The sequence below is a fragment of the Nothobranchius furzeri genome, chromosome 5 (genome assembly GCF_043380555.1).
Source record: "Nothobranchius furzeri strain GRZ-AD chromosome 5, NfurGRZ-RIMD1, whole genome shotgun sequence".
Lineage (NCBI taxonomy): Eukaryota > Metazoa > Chordata > Actinopteri > Cyprinodontiformes > Nothobranchiidae > Nothobranchius > Nothobranchius furzeri.
This window is the reverse complement of record NC_091745.1, coordinates 53299454-53314729: the sequence shown is the minus strand read 5'-3', so window position 1 is coordinate 53314729 and position 15276 is coordinate 53299454. Positions and strand designations below refer to the sequence as shown.

Here is a 15276-nt window from a genome sequence, read left to right as displayed (position 1 = left end):
CATATATTAAACATTTCAAACTAAGGACCTATCTTTTAAGCACTATTAGCATTTGTAAACAAAGTTTTGGGCAAATAATTAATGTACCTTATAACTGCATTATAAATACTTACAATGATTAAAGGGAGCGCTATTGTAAAGTGTAAAACATGTCTTTATTTATTAATGATTAATAAACATTTATAAATACAAAAGGGAGCCTTATTATGAAGTGCAAAACATGTTTTTATTTATTAATAATTAATAAACATTTGCAAATACAAACTGGAGCCTTATTGTAAAGTGTAAAACATGTTTTTATTTATTAATGATTAATAAACATTTATAAATACAAACTGGAGCCTTATTGTAAAGTGTAAAACATGTTTTTATTTATTAATGATTAATAAACATTTGTAAATACAAACTGGAGCCTTATTGTAAAGTGTAAAACATGTTTTTATTTATTAATGATTAATAAACATTTATAAATACAAACTGGAGCCTTATTGTAGAGTGTAAAACATATCTTTATTCATTAATGACTAATAAACATTTATAAATACCAAAAATTTGTCTTAAATGTTTAAATTTGTTAAACTTCAGAGTTACACTAAATGCTTAAAATATTTGTACAAACTATGTACTGTCAAAAATGGTCATGTATTGTAAGTGTAGCACATTTAACATCCAAACTCATCAAACACACCAAATACCCCCCTCCCTAAAAAAACTGTTGTAGAAGAGATTCAGGTTAAACTGGGAATGATTTCCATATGTCCTTGAATAAGCGTCCCAGTGGTCCATCAGGATGTTTTGAACCAAGCCAAGATGACCATTCGAGAACTTTAAGATGTTCCTCCAACAACATCTCTGTACGATTTCCTCTTAGTCTGCGAATATGTCCTTTAATTGTCATCCAAGCTCTTTCAATATGTTGTGTATGACTGCCCGATTGAGGATCAACAAACCACCTGCTGATATTTACTGTGTAATGTTTGTACCCCATGTTTGTCAAGACATTCTTGTAGGCTCTCCACTCATCACTGATAATGGCACTACCCGACTTAACATGCTGTCTGATCAGAGGAACAAGGTGACGCCTCGTTCGTTTCTCTACAAGTTTTAACACGAGCCTTCGCCTTTTGTCTTTCACTCCCATCAGTCCAAAGACCCATTTCTTTCTTTTCCAAGCATTTCCGAAGCGTCCACGTGCATACTGAAAATTAAAAAAGATTAAGGTTAAACAGAACATTTACAAAGTATATTCTTAAATGCAGTTTGCATCTTAACATTTTAATTGTATTGCTGTTATTAAAGTAAATTGTATTTAAACTTTATTAACAGCATGACAAAGATGTTGAATAAAAAAGCTGTTTTCTGTCATTCATTTCCTTTATGGATTGATTGTCTACTTTTACAAACTTTAATTTAGTTAAATTCTGACTCAAGTGATTCAAATCATCATAGTAATTGATATAATAATATGTTTATTAACAGATTGTTTTTGTTTGGTTGTAACAGTTTTACTATATTGATTCTTAAATGTAATGGTAAAAACTTAAAACTTATATGTTTAGGGGACATGTTCAGATCTGGACTGATAATAACAGAGTGGTCTGAGAGTTTACAACCTTTCGCTGATGACGGAGACAGCTTTCATCCATAACCACAAATTCTTTGTGACCACCAAGACAGTGCCCTTTATTTACTCTGTGTCTTTCCATTGCACCGATGCAGACATGTCGAATACGCTTTGCCATGGCACTTAATGTTTTGGAGCTGCCAGCCACATCATCATCAATCATATCTATCTGCCTGAGCCAGAGCCCTTGTGAAAATCTGCGACAGAAATGAAAACCAGTCAAAACTCACTGAGGCCCTAATATTAACTACTATTCCTGTTGACATTTATACACACAGGCTACCTGTAGATGAACTTCATCCAACTGAAAAGAGAAGATTTTGATTTCTCAAAGAGGGAGCCAGTTCTAATTGTTCTGGAGACTTTTCTATGACTTGCTCTTTTGCAGCACCTGAGAACAAACCAAAAAGTGAGGTAAATAAATGAACCTATAAACATTATCACAAAATTATATTAAAAAACAAATAAATATTGAGATAAAGTTAGCACTGTGTCTTGCTTTTAAAATTTGAAGGGCTGTTGCTCTATCCCTGGCCTTCCTGAATGAGCCGAAAGCCACGCCTCCTAACGTGCACATGCAGAGAAAGCCGAGTCAAGCGAGAGAACATCTGAAATGCAGTGCTATTGGCCAATGTGGTAGGCTTGCAGAAATTATTAGTTTAGCTGTAAAGCCAGGGGAGGGACTTAGGAGAAAAATAAAGTATAAAAGATTACATTTTCTCATAGAACAAGGTCAGATGGTCAAAATTATTTTAACAATTCCAACTTACGTACCCTGCCTTTAATATCAGAATGTGATGTTAAATGTTCTACATTATCATGCATTCATACCACATAAATTGGTCTTTTTTGACCACAGATATCATTTTCATCTTATGGTGGCAAACAGGGCATCTCAGCTTCTTCTTTAGAAGGTGTTTCTTTTGCAGCCATTTAATCAGCCTCAGAGTCTTCTTTTTAGTTTGTTTTCCCTCTGTATGAGTGTGCAACTTCATCCCAAGAGGCATTCTAGTAGGAAAAATTATAGATTTATTTAATTATATTATTACACTGAAATACTGGTATCTTCAGAATGTCATTGGTAAAAAAAAAAGGTCACTGATATAGCAACAGATCAAGTATTTGTATAATTCTCGAAGCATCCTTTGAAAAGTCAAGGAAAAATGTAAAACCATTAATTTGACCAAAAAATTCAAACACACGCAAAAAAAAAAAATCAAGATTTAAACATTTCTAGTTCCAGTTTATTTAACTTACTTAAAAAACACAGCACATACTGTATTGCCTCTGCAACCTATTGTATATAACAATATAACCTGTGTTGTTTTTTTCTTTTTACAATACACAGCTCAACAGGAAGTAACACTTGCTAAATAAAAACCTGAATTTATAATTATGTTGACGTACTAAGAATGACCAAAAAAAGAAAGATAAATGGGTTTTTAATAAATATAACGTTAATTATCATTATTTATGACTACTCTTCCCTGCAAGCAAACTTGTAAATGCTAATAATTTTCAAAGAAAAATGTAAAAATGGCTAACACAACAGGAACAAGAATATTTAGTTAAGTTAATACATAACATGCTACATTTACACAAAACATTTTCATTCTTAAAACTGATTTTTCTTCATCAGCTAAAGTAATATTTAAAACTGACTTATAATTAAAAGAACAGCCCTGCATACAAAAAATAAAACAATTTGCTCACCTCTTATAGTGCCTTGGACTCAGTTATGAAGCGTTTCCCGCTGGATTTTTAGGTTGCATATGAAAACTAGCCACCGTTGCGCCAAAGGGAATAAAACGAAAATTAACCATACAGAGATGAGCTTAGTGCAAACATCCAATCACAGTAAATCTTAACACGGAAGTCCCTCCCATCGGTGTGCGTCGGAGCTCAGGCTGATCCACCAGTCAAGCCGACACGGACTGACGCTAGCTAGCTACGGCAGCGCCATGGATGGACCTGAAGAGAAAGATTCCTGTTCCACTGCGACACCTGCGGTCAGCACGCGTTCAAAGAAAAACAAAAAGCAGCGACTGGATAACGTTAACACTAAACCAACGCTGTCAACAGAGAAACGTGATAGTGAGTAATGTTTTAATGCTAACAACGAACCATTTAGCTGCTACATTGCCTAGCTACTCTGTTACTATTAATTATTTCGAAAGTGAAACCTCACAAAGTTTTATAGTTTTTAATAGTTAGCTTATGTATATACATTTATATCATTATAAATAACCCCAGTGTGGTAACATGGAGGAATAATTTATTTTGTTCTGGAAGTGTCAGCTCTACAACAGGTGTTTGTGTCAGAACTTTTTTTTTACATTTGTATTGTTACCATTTAAAGTAGATATTTTTGTTTCTGCTGTCATTTAGTTTGCCTAGTTTAGATTAGAGATTCTGCTACTGTTGTTAATGTGTGTCTAAATTTTGTTTTTTTAGATACTTCTTCTGGCCTTGCCCCTACTGCAACTGTGCTTCTTAATAAGGAGAGACAGGAAGTTGCTTTTCTTAAGGAGAAACTGGAGTGGCAAAAGATGAGGATTGAAGAACTGGAAGGAGAGAGGGATTTCCTCCGAAGTCAGCTATCATCTCTGTCAAGTATGACACTAAACTAGTTTCATAAACATTGTTTAATTTTAGATTATTGTGATAAACATCAGATAATGTATAAATATACATGAAGATCCCTTATTGTCACTGTGTTGATAAAAAAAATAGTTACCCTTTGGTGTTATGCCAGTTAAATCTTAAAAATAACTTGTTCTAATTGGGTCTAAACCTATTGATTAATTAATTGGCATGTATTATGCCATTACCTAGTATCTGTTTAGTATCTGTTTTCTTACAGTTGTCTGTGCTCTCACAAATAAATACATTTTCATTTACATACTTTAATAATTAATTTAAAATACACATTTCGACATCAAAGTGTTCATTTAGATGGTTTGTAGTTGTGTCACTTTATCGCTTAGTACCAGCAACTTAGTTTTCCCCTTTTTCTCCTTTAAACACCACGGTAATAGGTAATTACTGCCAATTATTGACATTTAATGTTGTATTGGACAACAACACTCAGTCATTATACTATTTTATTATTCCATAGTCTACAAAAATTAGATTTGCCCAGCCACGTGTATATTTATTTATATTTATTTCACTCAGAAGGGTGCATCGTTCTCATTCTGTCAAAGCACATAAGCTGACAAAATCATCCATTGTGTAATGAAATGAAATTGGCAGCTACTTTGCATGTTTGTTTCACTCTGTGTTACCTGATATGTGTTAAAAAAAAATTCTAAATTCATCCATTTTTTTCTGCAGCGCAACCTAAAGACGAACCATTAAATGATACGTTTATCAACAATCCTTCTGAAAACTTGGATTCATCTCCTACATCTTCATCTGCATCATCTGAGTGGTCATCCTCATCCTCATCTTCACCCCCAAAGAAGCAAAAACGCAAATTCAAAAACAAGCATTCAAAAGCCAAGAAATACAAGAAGGAGGAAAAGAAGTTCCGGCAGCGTGGTGAGCAAAATACTTGTACAGAAGATATGTAGCCTGGCCTGCCAGACTCCTCCTCTGTTGAATTCTGCACAGAGAAAGAGTCTGGTAACTCTCCTATGTAAATAACCCCACCCCCCTGAAAATGCTAACCAAACCAATCATCACTGAGCAGCGTATGTCACACACACAGTGAAGCTCAATTTCTCATAAACAATTATGTCTGAAGCGGAGTTCACCACGGCTCTTTCCTCTGTTGCAAATGACTTGGACATGTCTTTGAAACCACAACAAGAACCGCTAAAAATCTTTCTTCTAAAGAAAGATGTTTGCGCCATTACCAGGCTCCATTTTTTACTACAGCTAACAAACTACAGCGTCACATGGTACAGTTGGCATTTCCACCTTTTTTTTTTTTTGATTGGTTATTTTTGAGCTGGCTAATCCCGCCCCTCATGTGCCTCTCTGCCTGTGAGTTACCAGACTCTCTGTGCAGAAGTCTAGTCTGGCAGGCCAGGCTAGAAGATATGTTCTTTGGAGATAAAATTGCCATTTAAATATTTTCTTCAAACTACATTGTATTTGACACCAAACTTGAATATAAGGTTTGGACTGATGCACATTTTTAGAGATGCATACACACACACACACACGTATATGCATGTGTGTGTAAATTATAGTAACAGATTGTATTGTGTGCCATGAGCATTTGTTTCTAACAGTTTTCTTTGTTTTAATTTGATTCTCAGTCCGAACACCAAGTGAGATTGTGCAGAGATACAAGTCCCTCAAGACATTTCCAAAGATGAAGACCTTGTCCAAAGCTTTTCAGAAGCATGGGATTGACAGAAACACAGTTGTGTCCACAGCATCAGTTGCTGAGCTCGCTATCGCAGCTCCTCTTGTTTACCAGGAGCTGATCTCCAACAAGCCCAGTGGAGAGACGGTACTCCATTTTGCTAAGCGATGTGAGGAAGAGATTCAAAGCAATGATGAAGTGAAAAACAAAATAGAAAGCATGAAGGCTGATGGTACTTTGCTTCCAATTCGAAGAGGCAAGTCTGTCTGAAAGCCTACCCAGTTATCTGAGTTGTTCTGTTTCAGCATATTTAGCTATAGAACAGATGTGTGTGAAACTGGTAATTTTTTAACGATCTGTTCAGTTATGTGTTGAGTTTCCACACAACAAAGATTTTTCTTGTCATTTTTGTTTTGAAGGTTTTGTGTGTTCTAAGTGTAACCAAAACAACTGCACTTGTTAAGAGAGTATTGTCTAATGTTATAAGGCAGCTTGTTATACTTTTCATAGTAAGGCCCCTAGTCTTCAAAAAGTTTACTGGTTATAAATAAATGTTAACTAGTTTCATACTAAAAAAGTTTCATTTTACATTCAAAAATGTTTAAGAGTCATTAATAAACACTGATATGTTTTATACTTTACAATAAGGCTCCCTTTTGTAATTATAAATGTTTATTAACTATTAATAAATAAAGACATATTTTACACTTTACAATAAGGCTCCAGTTTGCATTTATAAATGTTTATTAATCATTAATAAATAAAGACATGTTTTACACTTTACAATAAGGCTCCCTTTTGTAATTATAAATGTTTATTAACTATTAATAAAGACATATTTTACACTTTACAATAAGGCTCCAGTTTGTATTTATAAATGGTTATTAATCATTAATAAATAGACATATTTTACACTTTACAATAAGGCTCCAGTTTGCATTTATAAATGTTTATTAATCATTAATATATAAAGACATGTTTTACACTTCACAATAAGGCTCCCTTTTGTAATTATAAATGTTGATTAACTATTAATAAATAAAGACATATTTTATACTTTACAATAAGCCTCCCTTTAATCATTGTAAGTATTTATAATGCAGTTACAAGGTACATTATTTGTTGCCCAAAACCTTGTTTACAAATGCTAATAGTGCTTAAAAGGTAGTTTCTTAGTTTGAAATGTTTAATATATGAAGTCTAGATAAAGTACATAAGTCAACAGATTTGGTTCACTATTTGGCAAGAAACTAGTAAGTTTAGTGTCTTTTTCCACCCTTAATTAATGCATAATAGATATTTATTAGTCATATATAAGGCATTATAGATTGATTAATAAGACATTTATAAACCATTTATTAGCCATTTATAAGGGGAGCCTTATTGTAAAGTGGTACCCTAGCGGTACCACTTTACAATAAGGCTCCCTTATGAATGGCTAATAAATGGTTTATAAATGTATTATTAATCAATCTATAATGCCTTATATATGACTAATTAATGTTTATTATGCATTAATTAAGGGTGAGAAAGAGACTAAACCTACTAGTTTTTTGCCAAATAGTGAACCAAATCTGTTGACTTATGTACTTTATCTAGACTTCATATATTAAACATTTCAAACTAAGGACCTATCTTTTAAGCACTATTAGCATTTGTAAACAAAGTTTTGGGCAAATAATTAATGTACCTTATAACTGCATTATAAATACTTACAATGATTAAAGGGAGCGCTATTGTAAAGTGTAAAACATGTCTTTATTTATTAATGATTAATAAACATTTATAAATACAAAAGGGAGCCTTATTATGAAGTGCAAAACATGTTTTTATTTATTAATAATTAATAAACATTTGCAAATACAAACTGGAGCCTTATTGTAAAGTGTAAAACATGTTTTTATTTATTAATGATTAATAAACATTTATAAATACAAACTGGAGCCTTATTGTAAAGTGTAAAACATGTTTTTATTTATTAATGATTAATAAACATTTGTAAATACAAACTGGAGCCTTATTGTAAAGTGTAAAACATGTTTTTATTTATTAATGATTAATAAACATTTATAAATACAAACTGGAGCCTTATTGTAGAGTGTAAAACATATCTTTATTCATTAATGACTAATAAACATTTATAAATACCAAAAATTTGTCTTAAATGTTTAAATTTGTTAAACTTCAGAGTTACACTAAATGCTTAAAATATTTGTACAAACTATGTACTGTCAAAAATGGTCATGTATTGTAAGTGTAGCACATTTAACATCCAAACTCATCAAACACACCAAATACCCCCCTCCCTAAAAAAACTGTTGTAGAAGAGATTCAGGTTAAACTGGGAATGATTTCCATATGTCCTTGAATAAGCGTCCCAGTGGTCCATCAGGATGTTTTGAACCAAGCCAAGATGACCATTCGAGAACTTTAAGATGTTCCTCCAACAACATCTCTGTACGATTTCCTCTTAGTCTGCGAATATGTCCTTTAATTGTCATCCAAGCTCTTTCAATATGTTGTGTATGACTGCCCGATTGAGGATCAACAAACCACCTGCTGATATTTACTGTGTAATGTTTGTACCCCATGTTTGTCAAGACATTCTTGTAGGCTCTCCACTCATCACTGATAATGGCACTACCCGACTTAACATGCTGTCTGATCAGAGGAACAAGGTGACGCCTCGTTCGTTTCTCTACAAGTTTTAACACGAGCCTTCGCCTTTTGTCTTTCACTCCCATCAGTCCAAAGACCCATTTCTTTCTTTTCCAAGCATTTCCGAAGCGTCCACGTGCATACTGAAAATTAAAAAAGATTAAGGTTAAACAGAACATTTACAAAGTATATTCTTAAATGCAGTTTGCATCTTAACATTTTAATTGTATTGCTGTTATTAAAGTAAATTGTATTTAAACTTTATTAACAGCATGACAAAGATGTTGAATAAAAAAGCTGTTTTCTGTCATTCATTTCCTTTATGGATTGATTGTCTACTTTTACAAACTTTAATTTAGTTAAATTCTGACTCAAGTGATTCAAATCATCATAGTAATTGATATAATAATATGTTTATTAACAGATTGTTTTTGTTTGGTTGTAACAGTTTTACTATATTGATTCTTAAATGTAATGGTAAAAACTTAAAACTTATATGTTTAGGGGACATGTTCAGATCTGGACTGATAATAACAGAGTGGTCTGAGAGTTTACAACCTTTCGCTGATGACGGAGACAGCTTTCATCCATAACCACAAATTCTTTGTGACCACCAAGACAGTGCCCTTTATTTACTCTGTGTCTTTCCATTGCACCGATGCAGACATGTCGAATACGCTTTGCCATGGCACTTAATGTTTTGGAGCTGCCAGCCACATCATCATCAATCATATCTATCTGCCTGAGCCAGAGCCCTTGTGAAAATCTGCGACAGAAATGAAAACCAGTCAAAACTCACTGAGGCCCTAATATTAACTACTATTCCTGTTGACATTTATACACACAGGCTACCTGTAGATGAACTTCATCCAACTGAAAAGAGAAGATTTTGATTTCTCAAAGAGGGAGCCAGTTCTAATTGTTCTGGAGACTTTTCTATGACTTGCTCTTTTGCAGCACCTGAGAACAAACCAAAAAGTGAGGTAAATAAATGAACCTATAAACATTATCACAAAATTATATTAAAAAACAAATAAATATTGAGATAAAGTTAGCACTGTGTCTTGCTTTTAAAATTTGAAGGGCTGTTGCTCTATCCCTGGCCTTCCTGAATGAGCCGAAAGCCACGCCTCCTAACGTGCACATGCAGAGAAAGCCGAGTCAAGCGAGAGAACATCTGAAATGCAGTGCTATTGGCCAATGTGGTAGGCTTGCAGAAATTATTAGTTTAGCTGTAAAGCCAGGGGAGGGACTTAGGAGAAAAATAAAGTATAAAAGATTACATTTTCTCATAGAACAAGGTCAGATGGTCAAAATTATTTTAACAATTCCAACTTACGTACCCTGCCTTTAATATCAGAATGTGATGTTAAATGTTCTACATTATCATGCATTCATACCACATAAATTGGTCTTTTTTGACCACAGATATCATTTTCATCTTATGGTGGCAAACAGGGCATCTCAGCTTCTTCTTTAGAAGGTGTTTCTTTTGCAGCCATTTAATCAGCCTCAGAGTCTTCTTTTTAGTTTGTTTTCCCTCTGTATGAGTGTGCAACTTCATCCCAAGAGGCATTCTAGTAGGAAAAATTATAGATTTATTTAATTATATTATTACACTGAAATACTGGTATCTTCAGAATGTCATTGGTAAAAAAAAAAGGTCACTGATATAGCAACAGATCAAGTATTTGTATAATTCTCGAAGCATCCTTTGAAAAGTCAAGGAAAAATGTAAAACCATTAATTTGACCAAAAAATTCAAACACACGCAAAAAAAAAAAATCAAGATTTAAACATTTCTAGTTCCAGTTTATTTAACTTACTTAAAAAACACAGCACATACTGTATTGCCTCTGCAACCTATTGTATATAACAATATAACCTGTGTTGTTTTTTTCTTTTTACAATACACAGCTCAACAGGAAGTAACACTTGCTAAATAAAAACCTGAATTTATAATTATGTTGACGTACTAAGAATGACCAAAAAAAGAAAGATAAATGGGTTTTTAATAAATATAACGTTAATTATCATTATTTATGACTACTCTTCCCTGCAAGCAAACTTGTAAATGCTAATAATTTTCAAAGAAAAATGTAAAAATGGCTAACACAACAGGAACAAGAATATTTAGTTAAGTTAATACATAACATGCTACATTTACACAAAACATTTTCATTCTTAAAACTGATTTTTCTTCATCAGCTAAAGTAATATTTAAAACTGACTTATAATTAAAAGAACAGCCCTGCATACAAAAAATAAAACAATTTGCTCACCTCTTATAGTGCCTTGGACTCAGTTATGAAGCGTTTCCCGCTGGATTTTTAGGTTGCATATGAAAACTAGCCACCGTTGCGCCAAAGGGAATAAAACGAAAATTAACCATACAGAGATGAGCTTAGTGCAAACATCCAATCACAGTAAATCTTAACACGGAAGTCCCTCCCATCGGTGTGCGTCGGAGCTCAGGCTGATCCACCAGTCAAGCCGACACGGACTGACGCTAGCTAGCTACGGCAGCGCCATGGATGGACCTGAAGAGAAAGATTCCTGTTCCACTGCGACACCTGCGGTCAGCACGCGTTCAAAGAAAAACAAAAAGCAGCGACTGGATAACGTTAACACTAAACCAACGCTGTCAACAGAGAAACGTGATAGTGAGTAATGTTTTAATGCTAACAACGAACCATTTAGCTGCTACATTGCCTAGCTACTCTGTTACTATTAATTATTTCGAAAGTGAAACCTCACAAAGTTTTATAGTTTTTAATAGTTAGCTTATGTATATACATTTATATCATTATAAATAACCCCAGTGTGGTAACATGGAGGAATAATTTATTTTGTTCTGGAAGTGTCAGCTCTACAACAGGTGTTTGTGTCAGAACTTTTTTTTTACATTTGTATTGTTACCATTTAAAGTAGATATTTTTGTTTCTGCTGTCATTTAGTTTGCCTAGTTTAGATTAGAGATTCTGCTACTGTTGTTAATGTGTGTCTAAATTTTGTTTTTTTAGATACTTCTTCTGGCCTTGCCCCTACTGCAACTGTGCTTCTTAATAAGGAGAGACAGGAAGTTGCTTTTCTTAAGGAGAAACTGGAGTGGCAAAAGATGAGGATTGAAGAACTGGAAGGAGAGAGGGATTTCCTCCGAAGTCAGCTATCATCTCTGTCAAGTATGACACTAAACTAGTTTCATAAACATTGTTTAATTTTAGATTATTGTGATAAACATCAGATAATGTATAAATATACATGAAGATCCCTTATTGTCACTGTGTTGATAAAAAAAATAGTTACCCTTTGGTGTTATGCCAGTTAAATCTTAAAAATAACTTGTTCTAATTGGGTCTAAACCTATTGATTAATTAATTGGCATGTATTATGCCATTACCTAGTATCTGTTTAGTATCTGTTTTCTTACAGTTGTCTGTGCTCTCACAAATAAATACATTTTCATTTACATACTTTAATAATTAATTTAAAATACACATTTCGACATCAAAGTGTTCATTTAGATGGTTTGTAGTTGTGTCACTTTATCGCTTAGTACCAGCAACTTAGTTTTCCCCTTTTTCTCCTTTAAACACCACGGTAATAGGTAATTACTGCCAATTATTGACATTTAATGTTGTATTGGACAACAACACTCAGTCATTATACTATTTTATTATTCCATAGTCTACAAAAATTAGATTTGCCCAGCCACGTGTATATTTATTTATATTTATTTCACTCAGAAGGGTGCATCGTTCTCATTCTGTCAAAGCACATAAGCTGACAAAATCATCCATTGTGTAATGAAATGAAATTGGCAGCTACTTTGCATGTTTGTTTCACTCTGTGTTACCTGATATGTGTTAAAAAAAAATTCTAAATTCATCCATTTTTTTCTGCAGCGCAACCTAAAGACGAACCATTAAATGATACGTTTATCAACAATCCTTCTGAAAACTTGGATTCATCTCCTACATCTTCATCTGCATCATCTGAGTGGTCATCCTCATCCTCATCTTCACCCCCAAAGAAGCAAAAACGCAAATTCAAAAACAAGCATTCAAAAGCCAAGAAATACAAGAAGGAGGAAAAGAAGTTCCGGCAGCGTGGTGAGCAAAATACTTGTACAGAAGATATGTAGCCTGGCCTGCCAGACTCCTCCTCTGTTGAATTCTGCACAGAGAAAGAGTCTGGTAACTCTCCTATGTAAATAACCCCACCCCCCTGAAAATGCTAACCAAACCAATCATCACTGAGCAGCGTATGTCACACACACAGTGAAGCTCAATTTCTCATAAACAATTATGTCTGAAGCGGAGTTCACCACGGCTCTTTCCTCTGTTGCAAATGACTTGGACATGTCTTTGAAACCACAACAAGAACCGCTAAAAATCTTTCTTCTAAAGAAAGATGTTTGCGCCATTACCAGGCTCCATTTTTTACTACAGCTAACAAACTACAGCGTCACATGGTACAGTTGGCATTTCCACCTTTTTTTTTTTTTGATTGGTTATTTTTGAGCTGGCTAATCCCGCCCCTCATGTGCCTCTCTGCCTGTGAGTTACCAGACTCTCTGTGCAGAAGTCTAGTCTGGCAGGCCAGGCTAGAAGATATGTTCTTTGGAGATAAAATTGCCATTTAAATATTTTCTTCAAACTACATTGTATTTGACACCAAACTTGAATATAAGGTTTGGACTGATGCACATTTTTAGAGATGCATACACACACACACACACGTATATGCATGTGTGTGTAAATTATAGTAACAGATTGTATTGTGTGCCATGAGCATTTGTTTCTAACAGTTTTCTTTGTTTTAATTTGATTCTCAGTCCGAACACCAAGTGAGATTGTGCAGAGATACAAGTCCCTCAAGACATTTCCAAAGATGAAGACCTTGTCCAAAGCTTTTCAGAAGCATGGGATTGACAGAAACACAGTTGTGTCCACAGCATCAGTTGCTGAGCTCGCTATCGCAGCTCCTCTTGTTTACCAGGAGCTGATCTCCAACAAGCCCAGTGGAGAGACGGTACTCCATTTTGCTAAGCGATGTGAGGAAGAGATTCAAAGCAATGATGAAGTGAAAAACAAAATAGAAAGCATGAAGGCTGATGGTACTTTGCTTCCAATTCGAAGAGGCAAGTCTGTCTGAAAGCCTACCCAGTTATCTGAGTTGTTCTGTTTCAGCATATTTAGCTATAGAACAGATGTGTGTGAAACTGGTAATTTTGGTACCACTTTACAATAAGGCTCCCCTTATAAATGGCTAATAAATGGTTTATAAATGTCTTATTAATCAATCTATAATGCCTTATATATGACTAATAAATATCTATTATGCATTAATTAAGGGTGGAAAAAGACACTAAACTTACTAGTTTCTTGCCAAATAGTGAACCAAATCTGTTGACTTATGTACTTTATCTAGACTTCATATATTAAACATTTCAAACTAAGAAACTACCTTTTAAGCACTATTAGCATTTGTAAACAAGGTTTTGGGCAACAAATAATGTACCTTGTAACTGCATTATAAATACTTACAATGATTAAAGGGAGGCTTATTGTAAAGTATAAAATATGTCTTTATTTATTAATAGTTAATCAACATTTATAATTACAAAAGGGAGCCTTATTGTGAAGTGTAAAACATGTCTTTATATATTAATGATTAATAAACATTTATAAATGCAAACTGGAGCCTTATTGTAAAGTGTAAAATATGTCTATTTATTAATGATTAATAACCATTTATAAATACAAACTGGAGCCTTATTGTAAAGTGTAAAATATGTCTTTATTAATAGTTAATAAACATTTATAATTACAAAAGGGAGCCTTATTGTAAAGTGTAAAACATGTCTTTATTTATTAATGATTAATAAACATTTATAAATGCAAACTGGAGCCTTATTGTAAAGTGTAAAATATGTCTTTATTTATTAATAGTTAATAAACATTTATAATTACAAAAGGGAGCCTTATTGTAAAGTATAAAACATATCAGTGTTTATTAATGACTCTTAAACATTTTTGAATGTAAAATGAAACTTTTTTAGTATGAAACTAGTTAACATTTATTTATAACCAGTAAACTTTTTGAAGACTAGGGGCCTTACTATGAAAAGTATAACAAGCTGCCTTATAACATTAGACAATACTCTCTTAACAAGTGCAGTTGTTTTGGTTACACTTAGAACACACAAAACCTTCAAAACAAAAATGACAAGAAAAATCTTTGTTGTGTGGAAACTCAACACATAACTGAACAGATCGTTAAAAAATTACGGTACCACTTTACAATAAGGCTCCCTTATGAATGGCTAATAAATGGTTTATAAATGTATTATTAATCAATCTATAATGCCTTATATATGACTAATTAATGTTTATTATGCATTAATTAAGGGTGAGAAAGAGACTAAACCTACTAGTTTTTTGCCAAATAGTGAACCAAATCTGTTGACTTATGTACTTTATCTAGACTTCATATATTAAACATTTCAAACTAAGGACCTATCTTTTAAGCACTATTAGCATTTGTAAACAAAGTTTTGGGCAAATAATTAATGTACCTTATAACTGCATTATAAATACTTACAATGATTAAAGGGAGCGCTATTGTAAAGTGTAAAACATGTCTTTATTTATTAATGATTAATAAACATTTA

The 15276-nt window shown here is 33.3% G+C and overlaps 4 protein-coding genes across 4 annotated transcripts in view; 3 read left to right on the top strand and 1 right to left on the bottom strand.

The window, feature by feature from the left end:
- The window catches only part of bckdhb (branched chain keto acid dehydrogenase E1 subunit beta), a 156525-nt gene that overhangs the window by 121064 nt on the left and 20185 nt on the right, over positions 1-15276 (top strand). The window lies entirely within an intron of this gene.
- LOC139070119 (coiled-coil domain-containing protein 106-like) lies at positions 2170-6584 on the top strand. Its single transcript, XM_070551781.1, has 4 exons — positions 2170-3718; positions 4079-4237; positions 4961-5167; positions 5893-6584. Exons 1-4 carry the CDS (start codon positions 3586-3588, stop codon positions 6210-6212), a joined length of 819 nt encoding a protein of 272 aa, XP_070407882.1. The 5' UTR covers positions 2170-3585; the 3' UTR covers positions 6213-6584.
- On the bottom strand, positions 8279-9607 carry LOC139070117 (uncharacterized). The gene is made up of 3 exons (XM_070551779.1): positions 9453-9607; positions 9159-9366; positions 8279-8743 (listed from the first exon to the last, which is right to left on the bottom strand). The coding sequence occupies exons 1-3, from the start codon at positions 9605-9607 to the stop codon at positions 8279-8281; spliced, it is 828 nt and encodes a 275-aa protein (XP_070407880.1).
- LOC129163363 (coiled-coil domain-containing protein 106-like) lies at positions 9715-13788 on the top strand. Its single transcript, XM_054740585.2, has 4 exons — positions 9715-11263; positions 11624-11782; positions 12506-12712; positions 13438-13788. Exons 1-4 carry the CDS (start codon positions 11131-11133, stop codon positions 13755-13757), a joined length of 819 nt encoding a protein of 272 aa, XP_054596560.1. The 5' UTR covers positions 9715-11130; the 3' UTR covers positions 13758-13788.